Source organism: Cryptomeria japonica, chromosome 4 (assembly GCF_030272615.1).
Source record: "Cryptomeria japonica chromosome 4, Sugi_1.0, whole genome shotgun sequence".
Classification (NCBI taxonomy): Eukaryota; Viridiplantae; Streptophyta; class Pinopsida; order Cupressales; family Cupressaceae; genus Cryptomeria; species Cryptomeria japonica.
The window spans coordinates 717173798-717198448 of NC_081408.1; the positions used below are offsets into that span (position 1 = coordinate 717173798).

Genomic DNA, 24651 nt, shown 5'->3' on the forward strand with positions numbered 1-24651 from the left:
ATAACTCTACTAATATTATCATTATGCTCCAATTTTAGTTGCTCTTGATTTCTATCATATGGTGTTTTCTGGAAGTATTTGTGGTATGCTTCTAAGATTTGTTGCTCAGGAACAATATGTGCACTCAGTTGTATTGTTATGGTGTTGTGTTCTGCATTCTGTGGTTTTGAAGGAAAGTAAAGTTGCATATGATGTATTAGATTCTAGAGTTTTAGAGGTTGACCTTTAGTGGATAGAAAGTTAGAAGTGATAGAGTGTTCACTGTGTTAGTTTATGGACCGAAGTGATGTTTCGACACAATTGTAGCAAACATTATTATAATTTGGGCAAAAATTATATCTTCCTTCTTTAGATCTAGAATCTATAACATTATTACCAAACTTATTGCATGTATAGCAATAGCCATGGAAATATTGAGGGCACATAGAATTGTATCTTTCGGATGCGGCTGATATCCTATTCATGTGATCATTTCTTCTCATTCTACTTCTACAATCAAGGGCTTTATGACCAAACTTATTCCAAGAATAACAATAACCCTCAAAGAATTAAGAACACCTAGGATTTGCAATTTGTTTAGGGAAAGATCTCTTGAAGCCTTTCTTCTAATCACTTGCCTTTGTTTGCTTAATATCCAGTCTCTACTTGATATCTTTGGTGCTCTTGGACTCCTTGGCACAAGCTTCAGTCTTCTTTGTATTAGGAGTTCCTTTAGAAGTATTTGACATTGAGTTTTGACCCTTTTCAAATCCAAGACCACCCTTATCCTTCTAGTATTTTTGGCTATTGATTATTTTATCAAAAATGTTTGTGTTTTTCTTCAATTTCGTGACTTTGTCAATTTAATCTTTTGATGCTTCCAACTCTATCCTTAGAGAGACAATCTCTTCCTCTAGATTGGAACATTCAAGTGATTTGTCATTGATTTAGTATCCAGACAATCCTCAATTCTTTTTCCTTCTTCAACTTGAACTTTCAAGTTGGTGATTGTCTCCTCTAACTCTTTGAGTTTGATCTTAAGCTCTATATTTTCTTTATTTGCTACATCGAGATCTTCTAGTTTAGATAAGATTTCTCCTTCCATGTCAATCTAACAGTCTTCTTCATTGAAGTCTATCATGTCATTATCATCTTCCAAAGGGTTAGGCAGTGCTTTAGACACCATGTGTTCTTATTCCAAGTTCTACCTTAGTTGTTAGGCTTGTTCAAAGGAACCTTGCTCTGATACCAATTGTTGTGTGCATTCGGGGACTAGGAGGGGAGGAGGTGAATCAATATTTATTTTAATTCTGATTAGTTATTCATTCAATATCTTTGATTTAAACAGTAAGGAAAAAAATGCATAACCATAACACCAGATTTACTTGGAAAGTCCCACAAGGGAAAAATGATGGTAAGAAAAGTTTCTTAGATCTACTGTCGAAATCCAACCTCACAAGTGAAAACAACAATACATTATACTTTATGGGCTACAACACATAGGAAGCTCCAGCTCCCTCAAGACAACAAGTCTTTACAAATATTGACAATTTGAATTGTTATAGAAATGCATCTCTTCTATGTGGATGACACGGTTCTCTTCCTTTGCACACTATTTCATTGCCACTTTTTTGCAAATGATTTGATCTTCTATATATATCCTCCATGACTTCTCAAGTCATCAACTAGGTTGGCTCCAAGATAGCTCATATTTGAAAGCATGAAATATATTGACAGTCGGCCCCAAACATTTATATCATAAAAAAACAAACTATGGATCAAGATAAGGTTCCATCAGGCCAACTTTCCACCACATCCTCCAAACCAAGTGCAAATGATCAAGATCGAAGTATCAGTGAGATTCATGCCTTGTCGGCCTAACAATAGCAAATCACCAAACACTATCAACATTTATCCCTTGCGCTACTAAAGAGAGGCAAAGATCATTATATGAATCAAGATATGAACATTGTAGTTATTGCAAAGTATCCCTACAACCATCTTCTATAGTATTCAACAATTATGTGATGGCACAAGTAAAGAAACAATTTATACTAATGGAAACAAAGCATGTTGAATTAACTATATCAAACTAATTCTTTGGATCTTGCATTGCGGTACACCAAATCATCCAAAACTTGCATGAAACATACTTGAGACTTTATTGAATAGGTCCTCAAATCCACATAGCCATATCTACCATTCTAGAGTAATGCAAAGCAATCTAGTTTATCCCCTAAGACCTTTACTTAGCCTAGATGCAATCCGGTAATCTATCAACTCTAACTCTTTGTGCGAAGGAAGTTGTCACCCGAAACATTAGATATAACATGTTACTTGCTCAATCAACTTAATACCAAAACTGCAAGATCATATCTTGCTATGTGGAGGAATGCAAACCCAAACTCTGTGCCTTAAAATATGCTTAGTTTATGCCTTGGACAACTTTTCAAATCATATCACAAAATGCGATACATAAGACTAACAAGGTAATACTATGAACATGAAAACACACCCAAACAAGTGCACCCATCTCTGCATCATTACTTTAGACACCCAAAATAGACAATCCACCACTTTCAAACTATTTCATGTCATCTATAATGAACTTTCAGACGGCTTAACTAACCCATCAACCTTGTTGACTCTATGTATGCATCAAACCATCTACACAAACCCATCTCTTATTTATATCTGCACCAAATCATCTCATCGTCATACTATAAGTTGACACCAATCACATCATACTACAACAATCTCCCCTTAGACATACAAGTGTGTTAGCTAGTGTAGCATGGTTGACATCAAAGGCCGACATTAATGACAACCTATTGCATCCTATCTGCAACACCGCCTTTCTTTGATTGTCTTTAATTTATCAACATCCTAATCATACTCGATCTTTGCATAGGCCAAATCACAATACCCTTTATAGGCATCATCTACCTTTGTTATTTTAGTTAACATGTGATTAACTAAATTTATGACCATCTCGTTTATTCTCTGCATCTTTTATGCTTTCATTTTCTCTACTTCAGCCTTCATCTCTTTAATCTCAATTAGCAATGCATCTCTATCTAATGGAAATATTGGAGCAGAAGTTGAAGGGGCATCTACAACTTGGACTAGAGCACTTCAAAAACTCTATCTATTATTACAAGCCCTTATTCTCTATTACAAGTTGTATGCATTTGTTCTTCAAGGCCTAATGATCTAAGAAAATATTATTAGTTGTTTCCTTGCTAAACAATGCAACATTAAATGTTAAATTTATAGCTTTTGGTGTAGGGGTGTCTAATATCATTTTTACCAATGCACTCCCTTTTAAGTTCTCTACATTCTAAACCAAATTTGGCTTATTTGTATTGGGAGCCAATGCCCACATCACTAGAGTTTCATATTGTGGACTAAAAATAGAACCTAAAAACTCCTCCACTTGCTCTTGTGATGAATACATTGGTTTCTCAGACTTTCTAAAATTGTCAAATGCTAATGTAGCGCAGAGATCCCAATGTAACAATCCTTTCCTACTCTTAGGGTGGTGCCTTATTTCTTTCCTCTACAACCTTTTTTAGATACTCGTCTTACCTCAATGATATAACAAAGTCTCCGAACTCTTGTGTTTGCACAAAATTGTCATCATCAATAAATCAATTACAAGCCAATGTTTTGATATCATTTGTATGGTCCTGTAAAATCTTCAAATTTTCCAATGTTCTAAAACATAACAAGAACAATTACCCTTGATGTACTAGAAGGTGGTGAAGATAGTGGAGAAGGATGAGAAACAATGGGGGAAGATGGATCATTGTGTTGTTCAAGCTCAACAACTTGCACATCCTCTTCCAGGTCAACAATTTCAATGCCTTTACCTTTCTCATGCTCAAGAACAATTAACTTTACCTTTTAGCAAGTGACTCTTCAACTTTTTCTTCTTTTACCTCAACAACAATAGGTCGTTTATCCTTCTTGACAATTTTCTTTTGAATCAAAGTATCTACATGTTCTAATAACCTCTGAACCCTTACAAATGGATTGTGTTCTTTAACAAAGAATCCAAGGAAATTTGGATTGTCTAGTCTCCTCATTTCCTCAACCTTTATGTTTGTATTCCATCTTCTTCTCTTCTCATAAACTTCTTCAATTGTGACACAAGTTTTAACCACATCTTCACATAGCATCACACGGGCCATAAGAGGCCTCTCTTTCAAAGCATTGATATATAAAATGAACTTTTCTAGATAAAAATCCCTAAGATTTCCATATCTCATCCTATAGCATTGTAATATTGAATATTCCAAGCCATCCTTATTTGCAGTAGTGAAAACTGCAAATTTTCTTGAAGTAGGGACCATATAACCCTTCTTTGGCCTCTTGGATGTATTTTTTTTGCTTCATTCAATTGCTATAGCACTTATAAGAAAACAATCCTCCTTGGTACACACCTTGGCATTACATGAGGCTACACATTAGATCCATAGACTTTGATGGCAATAGTATTGGTATAGAGATAACATTTTCTCGAATTATGTGAAATCCCAAGATCCAGATATCTATCAGCAAGTCTAAAGAAATCCAACACATCTCTAGGAATCTTTATCTATAATTTTCAAAACTAGCTCACGGTGTTTTTAACAAAGTGCTATTTAGATGTCACGAAGTCAACATTTGGACAAGGACCATGTCACCTTTGCTATCTCTCATTTGGACCTGAAGCTTATTATGTTACAATCATCTTCCTGAATTTAAGAACATATGCCAAAGCAATGAATACCACTTAAATTCAAATTTCCTTGGATGTGGTTTTAATATAGCCATCTTTTCATGAATTCTCTCAGCCAGAAAAGTTGCAAAATCAAATCCAATGTTGACCATAGGGTTTTAAATGTCAGTTGCTATTACATAAAGAGAATTGGAATTTTGGCCTTACCATCATGGTCTAAAATTTGACACAATGTGTAATAGGTCTTCACAAAGTAGTCCTTAAATGGAGTCAACCCCAAATGGTTCCTTCTCAAAATGTGAAATTGGAAGCATTGTTCTCTGAAGACCCTTGATTCTGAATATAGGGATAGTCACACTTCTAAATACATAATTATGTATTTCATACTCTTCTTTGAAATGGTTGAAATTCATTTGCTTTGAAGCTCCCATGTTTAAGCCAAATATCTAGGAAATTGCTACCTTAGAAAAAAATACCATCTCACACCAAAAGCAGAGTACAACTCTCAATTTGATATCATACCTCTTCGCTACTACTTTTATAAAATTGGCATTCATATATGTGTTTGGCTTAGCTAGCTTCCCCATTACTAAGGGGAAACTTAGAATTTATCTTGTGATACAAGTGCTCAAATAGACCCCACCCTATCTCCGGAAGTTGAGCATCTTGAACTCCAACCTATTCATCCAACAACTTATCATTCAAGCCCTTAAGACAACTTAATATTGTTGAACAACAATTCTCCTCTTAAGAAGAAGCGAAGTCAAAGATGTATGCAAGAATTCTTCCAGTTCATGAAAGGAATATGAGGGAACAAAATATAAGATGTGTGAAGTCTCAAAACACTACTCAAGTGTCCCCATGCCAATGTTGAAAGGTGCCACAAGCGAAGTAAGAGTTTTGGACCTAATTAATGAAGGTGAATAAAAAATCTTAAAGAAATAGATATAGAACATAATCCAAAGATGGAAATAACTACAAATATTGCTCAAGAATCTCCAAGCCAACATCAAGCTCTAATAACTAATCATGAGAAAGAACAAGAGAGTTTGAAGTTGCACTCATGGCATGTGAAGGAGATAATGCAACTCCATAGGAGCTAACAACAAAGACGAAATGAATATCTCGAACAATGTCCTCCAAGTTGGAAATAAGACAATAAGACTTGCAATGTCTGTCATATAGTCATCCCAAATAGACGTATCTAAAATATGATGAATATTCAATTACACTAAATCATTACGAGCCCCATTCAAAGCAACACTAAACTTTGAAGAAGCAATAGGAGATCAATATAATATATAAATGCATGTCATTTCACTACATAACTCATACCATAAAGATGTGTCCACACAAGATCCTTGAGTGTGAACGTCAAGTGAATCTACTGGTACTAGAATACAAGAGTCCTTTACCTCAAGATGTTGACTCATAGATAAAGAAGATGAACTCTCTATACCTATATTAGGAGTCAAGAAATCAAAGTCTCAATTAAAGTATTTAAAGTAATATCAAGAAAAGTTGCTATGTCATCACTACACCATGAATTTCCCAATGATCAAGCACCATAGTTATTTTATAATTATATGGTGGATTGGCATAATCATCTAGTGGAACAAGACAATTAGAGGCAAGATCTTTTGGAAATGGAGGACTATTTGTATCTCTTTGCATCTCCAAAATTTTGATTGAAAGACATGAAGGTGCTCAATGTCAATTGTGATAGATGTTATGTAGTAATCAATATTATAGCCAATAAAACCAAAGACGTGATCAATCTACTCTTGCCATTCAATTATTGATGCAAAGCACTTAGTTTGAGAAAAAGTCCGTAAAGTTAGGGAAAGAGATTAAGCAACCTTGTTCCTTACTTTAGTTCCTTGGTAGGTCATAGCACACAGATGGGATTTCATTCAAATATACAAGCACTTATAATTGATCTAGCATTGACTACAACACACCAAAAATATCACACCTATGACTTGATTAATCATCATAATATACTTCCATAGAGGTGATGCTTGATCATATTTGAGTTGTCTATGTATCTCTAAGCCGAATGAACTAGTAGTCATTATGGATAGATTTACATTACAAGGAAAAAGTTTAAAATATGACCCTGAAGTACATTAACTTAGAAAAATAAAACAATACAACACTATAGTACATTTAAACATAATAAAAGTAAACATTTTTTTTTTTTAAAGTAACTCAGAATCTTTTTTAAAAAATCACAAAATATTTACATTTGATCAATAAATCTCCTTTGTACCAGCTCAATACTTCCTATAACACTTAGCAAACACCTTTACAATCCTTCACCTTCAAAAAGGGGAACCAAAAAATAAATAAATCAAACTCTAAAAATGTGAAATGGCAATTTGGAATGATATTGGAGGTTTTCATGATGTGTTTGTCAAATGAACCCAGAAAAAAGTGGTTTGTGTCACCTTTAGGGTTTCAAAATAAATTTTCGGCTTCTTTAAGAAACAAATTTTATCTCAATTTTAATTTTTATAAGTTCATTTTTTAATGTTTTTAAGCATTTGTCTCTCATTCACTATTTATTCTCTTGAAAACGGTTGGGCATGGCCTAACTTTGGCTAGGGTTCATCATTTCTGCCCCAGTACCATACCAAAGATGACAGGGTTAATCCCTAGGCATCTAAATGCCACTCCCACTCTCATTCAATATGGTGATAGGTCCATTTCTACAAGGACACAATCACTTGGTTGAAAAACATTACCTTTCGTGGGGTTTCCATCTTAAGAAGACAATCATTTTCCTTTTTGGCAGGGAAAGATGGCCTGATAATCTTCATATGAGGGTGGCAAAATATAAATTGCAAGTAATCTTCCTTTAAATCTAGTTTGTGTCATAGAAGACAACAAATTATGTAAAGGAAATTACATTCAAAGGGGGATTGCTCAGGTAAACTTCCTTGATTCAATCAGCATGAGATGAGCAATCATTTAGAGGGGGAGAAGATCTGAAAGAGTCTTGGCAGCTTCATATCTGAATTCCCAATTGTGCATTTGATAAATTCGTCTTGGCCTAATAGTGGTGAAAAAAATATTTTGAATCATCAATAATTCTTATATTTAAGGATAATTCATGGAAAAAAAATTATGCCATGATGTATACCCTCTGTGTTTCCTGAAAACCAAAACAAACTGTAAACAATTATAGATTTGATATTTCTACAGATCCATTACAATGAATTAGCATGCTTTTGGTAGAAAATTGTGTGCAAGTTTTTTGTATCAGCATCTCAGGTCACTCTGTGATCCTTCAGTAGATCATCTGATGAAGGATCACAATTTGTTAGAAAATTGTGTGCAAGTTTTTTGTACCAGCATCTCAGGTCACTCTGTGATCCTTCAGTAGATCATCTGATTAAGGATCACAATTTGTGATCTGAAACATTGATTTAAAAAATTGCTAAATCATAAACAACTTCAAAATGAAACAACATGAATAATTTAAAACATCTTCAATATAAACCATAACAAGCATTGGAGATAAGTCTATCTGTAAGATAATTTATTTTCTTCTCAACGATGGAAAAAATAAAATCCTATTATATTTCTGGGTCTTCCAAATTTTAGGTAATATAATAAACTTCTGAACTTTTGAAATAAATAATCAATAATGTAGAATTTAATAACTAGTTTTTTCATTCCCTTTGCACTAAAATTTCTTTTGCATGCCATTACTTATGATAGTTGCTCCACGTGAACAAGAGCCCCTTGTTTAGCACTTGACTGGAGCATAGCTTCAATCACGGCAACATCACGAGCTCCTTCAAGCAAGGAACTTCGAGAATCTGGGGAACTTGGCCCTTCCTGTTAAAAAGAATAAAATGCAATACAATAAGGACCCTATTTTTAATTTCAAATCTGTATGAACACTAATATCATAAAAGAGACGAACATTATATGGTTACCAACATCTAGATGCTAGGAATAATACATCAATGTGGTTTTCCTTATGTTTTTAATTCTGCTATAATAACTTCGAGCAAATAGTCATATATATGTTTGATGGTTTCAGGCAAAATGATGTCAAGCTTGTAATATTGCTTTTAAAATCTTGTTAAGTTTGTAGTAATGAAAGTTGTCTATACTAGAGTGGGAAAAAAAAGACTGTTTATGAAGATAAACAACTAAGAAAATGTTTTTTTTGAAACAACGATGGAGAGCAACATTCAAATTTCAAATTCCCTGCAAGGCGGGAACTCTGGTTCCAATGGTGGGAGCGGCCAGAACGATGGAGCTGGTCCTATGGGGGAGAAGGACAAGCCTCCGGATATTCCGAAGGCGGATGATATTCCGCAGGCTGTTGGTACTCTCCAGAGGAGAAAGTGGTTTTTGAAATCATGAGGGGGGGGTCCAGCCCACGTGAAGAGGCCTTGGAAATTGGAATCGAATCTAGAAAATGGTCATCCCTCTTTGGAACAAGACCAACTGGAAAATCCTCTTTACCTCCTGTCAAGAATATATCTGACCCTACCGGTGGTAAGTTCGCTATCTCTATCCCTGATTCGGTTCTGGACCATAATATTAGCAGCATGTCAACTCATTGTGTTGGTTGAAAATTTTTTACACTTGGGGAAATATACAAAATTGTGGTTTCAACCACAACACACGAGTAAAAGCTCTCCTAATTAAGGGAAGGCTCCCCCTATCTAACTAAAACTGAAATAAAAATAGGATGGGACAACAGTCTTCCTTCTTTTTTCAAGAAAGACAATATCCTTTTCTCTTCACAGAAAAGGATAGCGATTGAATATGAACAATAGTAACCACTTTCAAGTAAAATGAGAAAAAGGAAATGAAGTTTCCTGAAAGCTCAAAGACTCCTGTCACTTCCTTTGGGACGGGACAACAATATCAAGCTCAAAGACTTGACTATTGGAAGTCCTATCTACCCTTTGCTATACTAAATTTTACAACGAATAAAAGATAACAGCTCAAAGACTGGAATAATCTATTCTTTCAACACAAAGACAAGAACTAATGCAAGCTCAAAGACTTGCTGCTATTTCTTATCAAACAATAATTTTTCCTCAAGAATAGACGCAAGCTCAAAGACTTGCTGCTCCTTCAAGAGAGTTTCCTATTTTAATTAATCTTTTCTACTTGCAGCTCAAAGACTTCAAATCAGATTGGACTAAGCTCCTTTAGAAACACTTGGCATAGAAGAAATAAAAGATTCAAACTAAAACATGTAGCTCAAAGACTCAAAACTTGAGTAATCCTTCTTTATTATTCTTCAAAAACTTTCAATCCACATACATAAGCTCAAAGACTTCTTGCTGTAAATTTGGCAGAGTTTTTGCTTGCTTTCCAAAAGATATCGATTACAATGGACTCCTCAAGTATTTATACAAGAAGAGCCTTGAGAAAAAGGTGGGAGGATCCTAACTAACTTGAAAGATTCTCTCAACCACCAAGACTCATTCAAAAACTAACTGAGACTTCATTAACTAACTAAGAGTTACTCTAACCAACTAAGACTTATTCCAACTACAGTCCTAACCGGACACAACTTGTAGTTGATTCACATGTAATTATGAAAGTGCAAGTAATGTGTAACTTGCATTTTACAAAAAATACTTTTACATGCAACTTGTCAAAACTAAAATACAACTAAAGATTACAAAAGAGAGAAAATTCAACTAAGTGTTGAAAAAAACACTGAAGTTGCATTTTGTGAAGACACAAATCCTTGAAATTTCCCTATGCTCGCTTGTAGTTCCTCAAGATTTGGTTCATGCGTGTTCTTGGCAACAACCATAGTCTTCACAATAGTGTCATGACAGCGGAGGAGTGCGGAATTGTTTTTATCCAGGATAGACTGGACTTCATGCAAAAAGGCTTGGTGTTTCATCAATGCTTGAATTGAAGCTGCCGAGAATTGTTCGCTCCTCCATTCATTATGAATCCTCATCTGTAAATCAGCAAAAACTTCTTCTTCTGGAATCAGCTCTCCATCCTGACTTACTATATTGCAAGAGGCCCTTTCACAATGTGAGACAATACCTCGGTAAACTTCATCCCGGAATCTCCTTGCATCATCGATCTCCTCAATGAGAGATTTAAGAACAAGGGTCTTGTTTTCCATGAGTTCTTCAAATTCCAAGTACATGACCCTGGAAGAGATGATGGCATGCTCCTACAAAATACTCAGCTATTGTTGGGGTATGGTATGCCAGATTGTCAGACTTTTCTCAACACTTTCCACATTCTTTTTGAAAGTGTTAGAAGTCTGATCCAATTTCTCCTCAATGGTTTCCAACTTAGACATTATTTGAAAAATGTCTTTTACTACTTGTACACATTGATCATGAAGTTGATCAACCCAGGAATCCAGTGCTTGTACTTTCTGAGTAGCCCTTTCCACTCCACGAATCGATTCTTGGGAACCAGAAGAACCTATGGAGTTACTCCCTTCAGCAGCAGGTTTTGTGATTTTATGAATGGCTGCCATAAGCTGTCGGTTTTCCTCTTCTAGCTTGTCTTTCTTCGCAAGAAGATTGTCACACCTTTGCACCAGTGAAGCAACAAAATACTGAGCATCATGTTTAATGACCTCATGTGTTTGCTTGCCCAATTCTATCCTTGTAACCTTATAATCAGCTGACATTTCATCAAGTGGCTTATCTGCAATAGGCTCCACAATTTCAGCTACTTTCATCTTGTTGCTATCAACAGTTACCCTAGAGATAGTCTTGGCCTTCTTAGCAACTTTGGATCTGGACTGTTTGAGTTGCTGGTAATCAAAGGCATCTGGAGAGATCTCTTGCTTTTTCCTTTTCGGGGTGAAAGAACTAAGCCATGGAGGCAAAGTCATCAACTCACTTCCAGTAACAGCCGTAGGCAAAGGAGAAGCAGTTTCTGTTTGAATTACCGTGGTCACCCTAGGAGGAATATCTGTTTGGACAGCAACTACGGTTTGCTCAGTTACCAATGGACATGAAGATTGCCTCATGAATTCTTCAAAACCAGAAGTGGAAGTATCAATTTCTGATAACTGAATGCAAGTGGGATTATCTTCAGGAACTTTCAACACACTTTCTTTTTGTCGATCAGGAGAAAGCTCGTATGCTGAAATGGGAACTGCATTCTGAGGAGACTCATCTACGAGCAAATCAGGAGGAGAAAGAGGCGTCTCAATGGAAACTGGAGGAATGACCTCGTGAGGCGAGTCTGAAACTGGAGACTTAGGAGCATCGTCAGATTGCTGCCCCTCTTTTGAATTATCCAGATCGATCACCTGAACATGGAATCGTGATTTCTCCTTCCCACGAATAGTCATCTCCTCAGGAGGAAGCACTACTACACGACTGACTCGTAACTTGATCCTTGTGCCCAAAAATGAAGCACCCTCCTTGTTATCAATTTTGAATCTCAGATTTTCGTCCAAGAGGCCCCATAGAATCATCTTCTTTACCAACCTTGATTTTGATAAGTCTAACAGCATTACTTTTCAACCATGCGTTAGTGTTAGCCAAGATAGGCTGAAATCTGTCAAGGATGGAGACGCACTCCTTGTGTGACCATTGGATCAAAGGAAGTGTAGCTTCCTCAACCCTCCGTGAAGTGTATTCAGGATCAAGTATATGCCCGTCATCAATGCGCCAAGTTCAAGTCAACAATTTGCTCAACAGTGAGCCTGCAGTAATCCATCTTCAGAATTTCAGCCTCTGTGCGGAGATCTACCCAAATGTCTTCAATGCGATGGACATGCACAAAGGATTTCTTGATCTTCTCCTTCATACCTCTATAATCAAAATCAGCTCTAAGTTTGAACCTCTTAAGCTTGATTTCCTGCAATTCAGCCTCCATGGCCTTAGCCTTCATAGATGTGACAAGGGAGTATCGACCAATTTTCAATGGGTTTGTGGTAGAGATCCCCATTCCAACCTTGTGTCTAGCATACTGAAAAGTATGAACAGCCATGATCTGTCTTCCCAACTCCATAAGAATTATCTTATCAGTTGGGTATCTTGGAAGCATGTATGGCTGACCATCATAGCATCCAATCCTCATATAAGTGAAGGTGGGAAATTGCAGGAACAAACACCCATACTCAAACACCTTGACCCATGCCTCATTTGATACTCTTTTGTTCCTGAGATCCATGTCAAACTGACACATGAAATATCCGAAGAATGCATCTTGGACCCTTCTACAATGCGGTCTGCTGGGTTTCAATGGCAACTGGTCATAATATTCCCAAACTGGTATAAGCGAGCGATCACCCTTGGTAGAAAGATCTGGAAAGTGTCTAAGTGATGCTACTAAATATACCAAATAAGAATTCATGAAGAAGGTCATGGTGGTACGAACTGCTGCAAGTTGTTTGCACAAGGCATCGCTGATGACTTCCCCCCATGAAATGTGATGTGACTGCCGTATGAACATAATGAATTGATACATCCATGGCTCAAAGACATTGGAATGCTCAAGGCCCATCATCTTGCTGAGAAGAGTGATGGTGTCTCCTATCTCCCATTTGAAATCACAACGGTACAACTTTGCCCACCTTGAGAAGGAAGGACGTGGCTCTTGGATCCACCTATTTATGTGTCGCTTGCAATTTTTTTTCTCTTTTCACATAATACTCTACTGCACTTTCTTTGGTGATTTCCATATAAATAGGTGCAGGAGGTATTTTGAAGACCTTCTCGATTGTATCCGCATCAAGACGAATTATAGCTTCACCATCATCATTTTTTATGACTCTTGATTCCTTGTCAAAATGATGGGCGCATGCAAGAACGAACTCAGGTTCTAGGGCAGCCACTGGAAAGGAAGATGCATGATGGATATGGCTGTCCAACAGCCGCTGCAAGTTGTTATCCTGCGGATCTTCTACCCTGTTGATGAATTCAGCCATATCAACATGCCCTATCTCTGTGTTTCTGATGCGATCCAAAGGAAAAGAAACCTGGGAAGGTGCAACCTCATTCTGATATTTATCATATTTGTATTTCATTTTCTTTGGAGTTGGAGATGCCGGCAAATCTGACATTGATTGTGAACCTGGAATGCTTTCTTAAAAATGCAAATGCTTCTCCAATAATGCAACAATTCTTGGAATGAAGAAGCAAAACCGGTCAACAAACCCAAACCGCAATGCCAAACCCTTTACACGTTTTTGCAAGAATGTCTTATGTGGCAGCAAAATGCAAACTTGGAGGCACAAGAAGAGGTCAAATCTTCCTCAAATCCCAACGCCTTAGAATGGAAAGCAAAAACAATTCCTCTTATCAAAGATTCGTGGCATTTAAACCCTTCAAATTTGCAGCCAAAGGAATCACGTTTTTGCAAAAAACGTGGTATTCAATACATCATTAATGGATCATTAAATAGCTTGAATCTTATCCCAAACTCCACGCCTAGGTGAGAGAAGGGAAAACGATTTAGGAGAATGCAGATTTGTGGAGTAAAAAACGCCCAAAATGTGGATTGAAAGAACCACGTTTTTGCTGATTTAGCTCCAAAAACCAGTAATAATAAACTCTAAATGGCAAAAAATGTGTTTGTAAATGCATGAGAATAGGATAGCATCCTAAATGCCTTGCATCTCCAGCAAATCTCCCCAAAAAATCGCTTTGACATCTTCAACAAATCCATTTTTCATGCAAATCGGGTTTTGGAAGAAAAACAACAAGTTCGAATTGCCCAAAATCATGCAAATCGGGTTTTGGGGAGAAAATAACAAGTTTTATTTTCACTTTTTCCACTTACAAGCCAAAATCGGGTTTTTTTAGACAAATTGCAAGTTTTAGTTTTTACTTTTTCCACTTACAAGCCAAAATCAGGTTTTTTTAGACAAATTGCAAGTTTTATTTTTTACTTTTTCCACTTACAAGCCAAAATCGGGTTTTTTTAGACAAATTGCAAGTTTTATTTTTTACTTTTTCCACTTACAAGCCAAAATCGGGTTTTTTGGAGCAAACTGCAAGTTTAAAATACTTGTAAAAGGGAAATAAAATCCCTACAACAAGTTAGAAATACTTGCACATATGTAATAGGGATTTAAAATCCCTATTACATGTAAAAACCATTAAAGTAGGGGTTTTTTGACCAAACTGCAAGTTTACTTGCAGTTGAGCCAAAAAATCCCTATTTTAACTAAACATGACCAAAAAACAATAAAAAGATAAAAACAACAAAGGGGAAATTTAAAACAAATTACAAGTAACATATTTGAAATAAAAGTGCACATGTAATAAGTCAAAAATTCCCCTACAAAGACCAAAACAACAAATATCATTAAAACTTGCAGTTTGAAGAAAATTCTCCACCTGTAGTCGGGGTTTTAAAACCCACAATTGAAAGAAAGGCATAGCAAACGAACCCAGAATTTGATGAAATTCGAAACGTAGTTCGAGGATGGACTGAGGATTAAGCCAGTCCAAGGATTAGTTGAAATTTTGCCTCGGGAAGCATGCCATAGAGTAAAATTTTTCATTTTTTTACAAAAATTTTACCATAGTGGTCCTTCATTATTGGAAACAAAAATGAGGACAACACACTGGTAGGCAAGTTTATGGGTCCGCACCCAAACATCGAAGTTGTAAGGGCTTATGTTAAAAGGAAATGGGCTTTGAAAGGTAATGTCAAAATCTCGGCCTTGCCCAAAGGCTTCCTTACCTTTGCTTTCTCATGTGAAGAAGATAAAACAAGGATTCTCTATGGTAGTCCTTGGATGGTCGGAAAGACAGCATTGGTCCTTCGGAAATGGCATCCAAATCTAAACATGAATGATTCTCTTCTGGCACAGGTCCCAAATTGGGTAAATTTACCAAGTCTGCCTCTTGAGTATTGGGCAAAAAGCATTTTCTCTGGAATAGCAAGCTCCTTTGGCGAGCTCCTCTCAATAGACCCAGTCACAGCCTCAAAAAGGAGGCTTACTCATGCTAGATTTTGTGTAGGGATAGCTCATGATGCAAATATGCCGGAAGAGATAGACATTGTGTCAAAGTTGGGAACGTGGAAGCAACTGATAGAATACGAATCTATCCCCTTTGCTTGTTTTCATTGCAAGAAAGCAGGTCACTGGGCTAAATCTTGTCCTCTCAAGCCTAAAGGGGAGCTCAAGCAAGCCAAACCTTCGGCTGAAAGTAAAAAGGCTCCAGAAAAAAAGGTATGGCAAGTCAAAAACTCAAAAAATAAGGACGCTGACTTTGTTGATAATAACTGCTTTGGAACCTTGGGGGAAAATAAGGAAGTGGTATCCTCAACCCCCGTCTCTAATCTCCCCACTCAGGAAGTCCTGAGGAAGGAGTTAACAAAAGTAAACAACCCCCTGGAAGGGCAGATCCAAATAGAGGAATCTGAAGGACAGCCTGAATCCTTAAAAGAAATAGCTGAGATGGTAATTGTTGATACTTTGGCCAGCAAGGAAGCGCCCAACAGAGAGGAACAACCTGAGGAAGGGGAGATCACTAGCTCTCAAGAAGAAAAGACTGACTCTTCCCCGCTTTTGATTAGTTTTGAAATGCAAGAAGCTCAAAAATGTGCCATATTGGGAATGAATCTCTCGGATTCAGATCAAATTTCTAAAACAGTCAATAGTACTTCACAGGACTCCAAATTTCCTAATTGGGGTAATGAAGAAGAAATTTCCAGAATTCTCAGTAACCCTGAAGCTGTTCTTGAGAAAGAAGCTAACTGAAAAATACCAAAATACAGGAATAAGAAAGGATCCACTCCCTCAGCTTGCCAATTAAGGAAGTCTAGCAGAATTGCTCAAGTTGATGTCGGGTATGTTTCCTCTTCTCTAGGATGACCTTCAAACCACAAAGTCGGAGACAAGGAGGCAAGCAAGAACATAGCAGATGGGACTCAGAACACTCTGAAGGGGTTAGGAATTGGTAAGTAACTATGAAGATCATCTCTTGGAATATTAGGGGACTAAATAATCCCCACAGGCATGATATTATTAGGAATATGATAAGGGATAGCAAACCTGATATTTTTCTTATTCAAGAAACTAAGATGAGTAGAGAAAAGGTTGAATCTTTGAAGTTCTTTAAATTTGGAAGCATAAGTGGTGGTAGCTTGGAAGGTGCCTCTGGAGGCATTGCAACCATTTGGAATCTCAATAGTGTTAAAGGTCATGTTCTTATTCAAGAAAACAATTTCTCTTGCATAAAATTTGAGCATTTAAAAGATGGAACATCTTGGATCCTCACTAATATTTATGCTCCTAATACCTTGAAAGCCAAAAGCAATTTTTGAAATAAGGGTCAGCTTCAAGAATCTAAGCTGGCTGGTCATGGGAGACTTCAACACTCCCTTGAGAGAGGAGGAAAAATTTGGAGGAAGTCCCTCTCAACTCGAAAGTAGACTGGCACTCATGGATTTAATAAACTCTCAAGCTCTCAATGATATGGATATACAGGGATGCAGTTACACTTGAACTAACAAGAGGACTGGAAATGACCTTATTCAAGTTCGCCTTGATAGGGCTCTTATTTCTGATGACTGGTACAGACATTATTTTTGTTCCCTATCTACCCACATCCGGGTTGGGCCTGACCACTATCCCATAACTTTTTATGCTAACCCTATAAATAGAAGAAGGCACTTTCCTTTTAGATTTGAAAAAATGTGGACTCTTCATCCTGACCTCATTCTTGAAATTCAAGAATGGTGAAACATCAAAGTTGAGGGCACTGGTATGTATAGAGTTGTGAAGAAACTCAAAAGTATCAAAGACAATATAAGGTTATGGAATAAAACCAACTTTGAGAACATTTTTGAGGCCAAAGGAAAAATTCAGGAACACCTCAATAAAATACAGGTTCAAATTCAGAAGGATGGTTTCTCTACTATGTCAATTGCTGAAGAAAATGAGATCCTCAAAAAATACCATGAAATCATTGCTAAAGAAGAAACTTTTTGGAAGCAGAGATCAAGATGTACTTGGCTGAAGGAAGGAGATAAGAACACAAGATTCTTTCATATGTCGACTATTAAACATAAAGCGGCAAACATGATCACTAAATTGGTTGTGGACAATGGGGAGCTGGTTATGGAGGATGAGATAAGAAATGAGGCCAAAAGATTCTTTGCTGATCTCCTTTGTAGGGATCATAGACTGGATGTCGATGCTCAAAGCTCTTTCCCAAATAATATTCCTAGCCTCATTGATGAGCAGATGAATGCCTCCCTTTCTTCTATACCTTCGAACCAGGAGATCAGAGATGCTGTCTTTTCATTTGATGGTAACAAAGCACCCGGACCTGATGGCTTCCCCATGTTCTTCTTCCAAGAATTCTGGGATATTGTTGGGAAAGATGTTTCCAGTGGAGTCAAAGAATTTTTCAGGGCTAGAAGACTTTTGAAAGAGATCAATGGAACCTTCATTGCATTAATCCCCAAAATTCAAGGTGCCAACTCCATGGATAAGTTCAGGCTAATTAGCTTATGCAATTCCTTTTATAAAATTATTTCTAAGGTCCTTACTTCCAGACTCCTGACTGTTCTTCGGTCTTCCTCCTCTGATTAATCATCAGCAAAATGGTTTTGTGCCAAGAAGACAAATCCTTGATTCTATTATAACTATTCATGAGAATATTCATTCACTTGTTACGGCTAAGAAACAGGGTTTCATCCTGAAGCTTGATCTCTCTAAGGCCTATGACCGGGTTGATTGGTCTTTCCTCGTGAAGGTTCTTTTGGCTTATGGCTTCTCTACCAAATGTGTGGATCTCTTCAAACAGCTTATTGCCACTACCTCCTTTGTTGTTCTTATCAATGGATCTCCCTCCACCTTCTTCAAGCTTCTAGAGGACTAAGGCAAGGGGATCCCATTTCTCCTATCCTCTTCATAATTATGGCTGAATGTTTTGGTAGATCTATGGAAAGTATGCCGATGAGAGGAATTTTCAAGGGACTCCAACCTTCTTTAGTAGATCATACATGCTCCCACCAACAGTTTGTGAACGATACTATTGTCATGGGGGACTATTGTGACATATTCACACATCGCCCCATTATAAATGGGGACCCCTACTTTTTGTTTTCTGGGGTTTGTTTTTCTAGGTTATTTAGGGTTTTGTCTGTTAACCTTTGCATTTTGAGTGTCACCAAGGGGATCACTAGGATGGCAAGGTCTGTTTGAGCCAGGGTGAGTCCTCGGGGCCCCAGAATTAAGGTTTCTTTGAGAGTCTTCCTTAGGGCCTGGTTTTGCTCTTGTTGCTAATTGTGTCTTGCTTGGTGAGTGAGTATCATCCTTGAAGGTCTGAGTTAGGTCAAATTGGTGAGTGATGAAGTCTGGAATGTCATCCTGATCTTCAAATACCCTGAAATTTGGCTGTCTGGAATGCCTTCCTGATCCCGAAATTTGACTAAGTCTAGAAAACTGAAGAATCCTCCAAAAACTAGATTTTGCATTATAACTCCTGGAGGTCCGAAACCACTCTCAAACATCCTGACAGTATATATGGAATATAACTTAAAGTATAAGTGATCACTTATACTTAAATGTTATATTCCATACATGGATCTTGACAGAGAGACCAAAATGTCAAATTTCGCTCCTGACCCTTCCAAAGGATCCAAAGCGAATTTCGCTCCAGACCCTTCCAAAGGGTCCAGAGCGAAATTCTCCATAAGACATTCTAGTTTGACCCAAACTTAGAAATAACTCATTCCCAGGCATTATTGAGGGCAAAACACTTGTTTGTATGAAGAAATGTGAGAAATGAAATCAAGATTTGAGCCTAAATGTGAATTTTGCTCCTGACCCTTCCAAAGGGTCTAGAGCGAAATTCTCCCTAGACAGCTTTTTTCTCCTTGTCTGCATTGGAAACCTTGATTCCTTGGGCATGTTAAGGGCAAATTGACATATTCTTGCCTTAGGAAGTGATTTGAGGTGTTTGAAAGTGCGGATTTTGTCTAAAGCATGAATTTCGCTCCTAACCCTTCCAAAGGGTTCAAAGCGAAATTCACCTTTTCCTCTATTTTGCTCTTTCATATGGCCAAGTTTTGGATTTTTGAGGCATAGTTGAGGAGACTTGGATGCATGTTTGCCTTGGAGAGAAGGTTTAAGACTACAAAATGGTGAAAATCAACCTAGAATGGATATTTCGCTCCTAACCCTTCCAAAGGGTCCAGAGCGAAATCTTCCATTTGACCTTCTATCTTGCCTAAAATGATGAATAGAGTTTGAAAGGACCTTGAAATTGATCAAGTTTGAGAGAGAATTGGATAAATCAAAATTTTCGCTCCTGACCCTTCCAAAGGGTCCAGAGCGAAAATCCTCATAACGCTCATTTCCTTCCTAATTTTGGCTAAAGTGTTGGTCTCTAAGGCATGTTGGAAGGTAGATTGATGTGTTCTTGCCTTGGGGGATGATTGAAAGCATTGAAAAGTGAAGATTTTGTCCAAGAATGGGAATTTCGCTCTTGACCCTTCCAAAGGGTCCAGAGCGAAATTTCCCATAAACCTCATTTCCTTCCTTGTTTGGACCTACATTCTAGTTTTGAAGTGTTGGGATGTAAGAATGTGAAGGATTTTAGCCTAGAACATGAATTTCGCTCTTGACCCTTCCCTTACAAACCTATTTTGTGCCAAGTCTAGTGCAGACTAAGGTGCATTGTGATGGGAGAGGTCCTTAGGAATGACTTCAAGTTGCTAAGAAATCATGGAATTTGAAGGAATTGAGCTAAACCAAGATTTTCGCTCCTGACCCTTCCAAAGGGTCTAGAGCGAAAATTCTACAATCACCTACTTTCCCTGCAAGACAAGTCAAACTTTGGGTTTTTATAGCTTGGATGAGTGTGAAGAAGTGTTTTCTTGCCTTTTGAAGTAGATTGAGGTTGAAAGATGGAGGAATAAGCTCGAAACAAGATTTTCGCTCTTGACCCTTCCGAAGGGTCCAGAGCGAAAAACCCTAAAACCATCCTTTCTCCAAAATTTGTGTGAAGTCAAGCCTAGGCCAAGGTGAGAGAAGCTCTTAGGATTGCCCTTGAATGATTTTTGACCACCAAAAATGTGAATTTTAGGCTAGGACAAGGATTTCGCTCCTGACCCTTCCAAGGAAGGGTCAAGAGCGAAAAACCCTAAAACCATCCTTTCTCCAAAATTTGTGTGAAGTCAAGCCTAGGCCAAGGTGAGAGAAGCTCTTAGGATTGCCCTTGAATGATTTTTGACCACCAAAAATGTGAATTTTAGGCTAGGACAAGGATTTCGCTCCTGACCCTTCCAAAGGGTCCAGAGCGAAATTCTGGATAGATCCTGTCCCTAGCTAGGTTTTTGAGCGAATTTTCCTTTTCAAACCCTTTTGAGGATCAAGCGAATGTTGCCAAGTTGAGAGATGGATTCAAAATGAGGGAGTCTAGAGGAAACAAAGTGAAGAGAATGGAATTGAGTGTGGATAAGCAAGCAAAAGGTGAATTTCGCTCCTGACCCTTCCAAAGGGTCCAGAGCGAAATTCTTCAAATCCACTACTTCCTCCTTGTGTCAAGTTAGGATTTTGATTCCTAGGGTGTGGTTGAGATTGGAGTAAGGTTATTTAGCCTTGCAAGATGAGTTGAAGTGAAGAAGATGAAGAATTAGGCCTAAAAGGTGAATTTCACTCCTGACCCTTCCAAAGGGTCCAGAGCGAAATTCTTCAAATCCACTATTTCCTCCTTGTGTCAAGTTAGGATTTTGATTCCTAGAGTGTGGTTGAGATTGGAGTAAGGTTATTTAGCCTTGCAAGATGAATTGAAGTGAAGAAGATGAAGAATTAGGCCTAAAAGGTGAATTTCGCTCTTGACCCTTTCAAAGGCTCCATAGCGAAATTCACAAAATGTCATGTTTTCTTCAAGATAGTGTTGAGCCAAGTCAGTGATCAAGGTGAATGGACCTTAGAGATTGCCTTAGAAGAGATTGTCAATGAAACAAAGATGAGTTTTGACCTAACGAAGGAATTTCGCTCTTGACCCTTCCAAAGGGTCCAGAGCAAAATTCTCATCATCACCTAATTTGCCCATGTTAGAAGCTAAAGAATTGAATCCCTAGGCTTTGTTGAACTAAAACTAGCATATGCTCACCTTTAAGAGGATTTTGGAGTGAAAAAATGAGGCAATTAAGACAAAATCAAGGAAATCGCTCCTGACCCTTCCAAAGGGTCTTGGGCGAAATCCTTGAAAACTCCTACTTTTCACCTTGTTTGGGCCAAGCGAAGAGCTAGTTGTGAGATAATGTTGAAAAGAGGTCTAAATTGGGCAAAATAGCAAATTTTGCTCCTGACCCTTCCAAAGGGTCCAGGGCGAAATTCTTATAGGGCCTGTCCCTGGGAAGGATTTTGAGCGAACTTTATTTGAAGTCTTCTTGTTGGTGATTTAAGGTGGAAAATGCTTTGTTGAAATGAACATGTCATATGTACTTAATCGCCTTTTGGTTTATTTTGCAAACGGAGAAAATCAGGCCAGGGCAAGGACGACCACTTCCAGTCCAGCATCATCAAGGACGACCAATTCCAGTCCATCATCGTCAAGGACGTTCCACAGGCAAAAGGGAAGACTCAAGGTGTTTAAGGAATTGCCAGCTACCTCCAGAACCTTCACTTTGCCACACTACGGAACCACAAGATGACAATGAAAGGTGTTGCCAGCATTTCAAGGAAAGGTACACCACCCATCCATCACGTCAAAGACAGAGGAGAATCATGCAAGGGTCCATTGAAGAAGCAGATAGTCTCAGAAGAGTTAATCAAAGTTAGTTTCTCAGCATCATCAAATTCAACATCAACCAAGTTACAAGTGTCAGACAAGGTGGCATCCCAGTCATCATTCCTCCAGTTGGATTGGTCCACCTCAGCGTGTCCAGATTCAATGTACCTGACTCGTTGGGGACAACACAAACTTCGAGGCACCTACCCCTTCTTCCTATTGGTCCTCACCCTTGGAATGTAATTTTCTAATTGACTAAGGAAGTTTGTTGCAACAAACCCTAATTAGGGTTTCTATCTTGTAATCCTAGCCATTGATTCTAAATCAATCAGAGTCGTCTATTTGTAAAGGGTTCTCTATATAAAGCCCTAGCTCCTCATTTGTAAAGGTTAATGGTGGGTTAATAGTTGTTGGTTAATAGAAAATAGATAGTAGTGAGTAGTCAGAGAGTAGGAAATAGTTAGAGTAGAATAGAAAGAGAAGGCAAAGATTGTTGCCAAGATGTTGTTGTAAAGGACTTGTAAACTTCATTGAAGAAATGGTGAATTCTATGAGTCGATTCAACAATTTGCATGGTCTCTATACTTCTCAAATTTGATTTCATGTTATTAGATGAGTGGAAGAAATGTGTATGATCGATGGTGAAATTTGTATATCCATACTACTAGCATTTGTTGATTGCAGACTTGCCTTGTGTAGTCAACTGGAATCATTCGGCTTAAGCTTAACTTCAATTATCACTTCTTCATTGATATGCATCAGCCTGATGGTGTCCATGCCTGTAGCGGTGATCTGAACATCATAAAGCTTTCCTCAGAAGATCACACTAACCTTGTGGAGATGGTCCTGGGATGTCAAAGCAAGACTTAGTTCGAATTTCATCAAAGGTCATTCATTGCTCTTACATTCTTAGTATTAGAAATAGATCTCGTTTCAACCCTTCTCCTTTTTTTTTTTTTTTCAAAATGTAGGATCAGTAAAATCTCACGTTCCAGCAATATCCAAAGCAAATCAGACGTTCAGGTCGTCAAATGTAAGTCCCCTTGTGATTCCAGCAAAATCACATCATACTGCGAGAAGCTTATCCACACGTAGAGACCCTACATACAAGAACCTTGAAGTTACTTTGACTGATCCTTCGGCGAGATCTTCAGCAGTCGGGAACTTTGTTCAAGAGAGGATAAGGTACCTTTAGGTATTTTATTCTGTGTTCACATGTGCATGAAAAACACATCAGCAGAGACTCAAGCATCTCAGAAGCCAGAACTCTCAAGTACACTCTGTGTAAGTTTGCTTCTGCTTCTGGCCATCTTATCAATTGGGTTAAAAGCGAAGTGTTTTTCATCAACACTCCTGATAGGAGACAACATAGAATCAGCAGAATTCTGGAATGCCAGAAGGCTGATCTTCCGGCCATTTATCTTGGTCTCCCTCTGGGCATTGCACCGCCTGATTCCTTTTGGAGTTCTCTGGTGGACAAATTTCAAAAAAAACTAGTTGGATGGAAAGGTGCCCTTTTAAGTCAGGCTGGAAAGCTCCAACTTCTAAAAGCTTCTCTTCAAAGCATTCTTATTTATGCCCTTAGCCTCTTCAGAATTCCTGTTAAGTATGCTGATGCAATTGAGAAAATTCAGAAAAAAATTCTTTGGTCAGGGGTCGAGGAAAAGAAAAGAATGTCTCTTGTGGCTTGGGAAAAGGTGTGCAGACCGAAAAGTAATGGAGGCTTGGGCCTGAGAAGAATCCAGACCCTCAATGAAGCTCTCTTGTCTAAACAGGTTTGGAGACTGTTCCACTTTGACAGTGAATGGTGTAAAATCTAGCGAAGTAAGTACTCTCTTTTGTCTTCTTCTCTTCCATCTTTTATCAATTTTGATTTCAATATGAATGGGTCCCATATCTGGAATCATGCCTCTAAGTGTAAAGATAACATTGCCAAAGGGGTTAAATGGAATGTTGGCAATGGTAGGAAAGTTAGATTCTGGGAAGATCCCTGGCTTTTCGATAAACCTTTGGTTGATATCCCTGAATGGGCCCCTTTTGCTCCCTCCTATATTAGAATCTTTGGCCCTTTGGTTGAGGGGTATTGGATAGGTGATAATGGAAGAACATTGAAAGTATTCACTTGGACCTTATTAATCTTAAGAACCATCTTTCTTCTGTTTGGCTGAATAAAGAGGAAGACTCCCTTATTTGGAAATTTGAACCTAAAGGCAACATCACTATCTCTTCAATGTATGGTGTTCTTTCCCCTGCCCCCTCAAAGAA

General features: G+C 37.9%; 1 protein-coding gene across 7 annotated transcripts in view; it reads right to left on the minus strand.

Moving 5' to 3' along the window:
• Positions 1 to 24651, minus strand: part of LOC131032105 (dehydrogenase FPY6) — a 218676-nt gene that overhangs the window by 35999 nt on the left and 158026 nt on the right. For 3 of the 7 annotated variants that reach the window (XM_057963025.2, XM_057963031.2, XM_057963027.2), the window contains one exon: positions 8168 to 8548. In XM_057963025.2, coding sequence (XP_057819008.1) covers positions 8420 to 8548 — 129 coding nt within the window. In that variant the 3' untranslated portion in view covers positions 8168 to 8419. Of the gene's footprint in view, positions 1 to 7522; positions 8096 to 8167; positions 8549 to 24651 lie in introns of those variants that run through there. The other 4 variants (XR_009103379.2, XM_057963026.2, XM_057963030.2 and 1 more) reach the window with 3 other exon arrangements.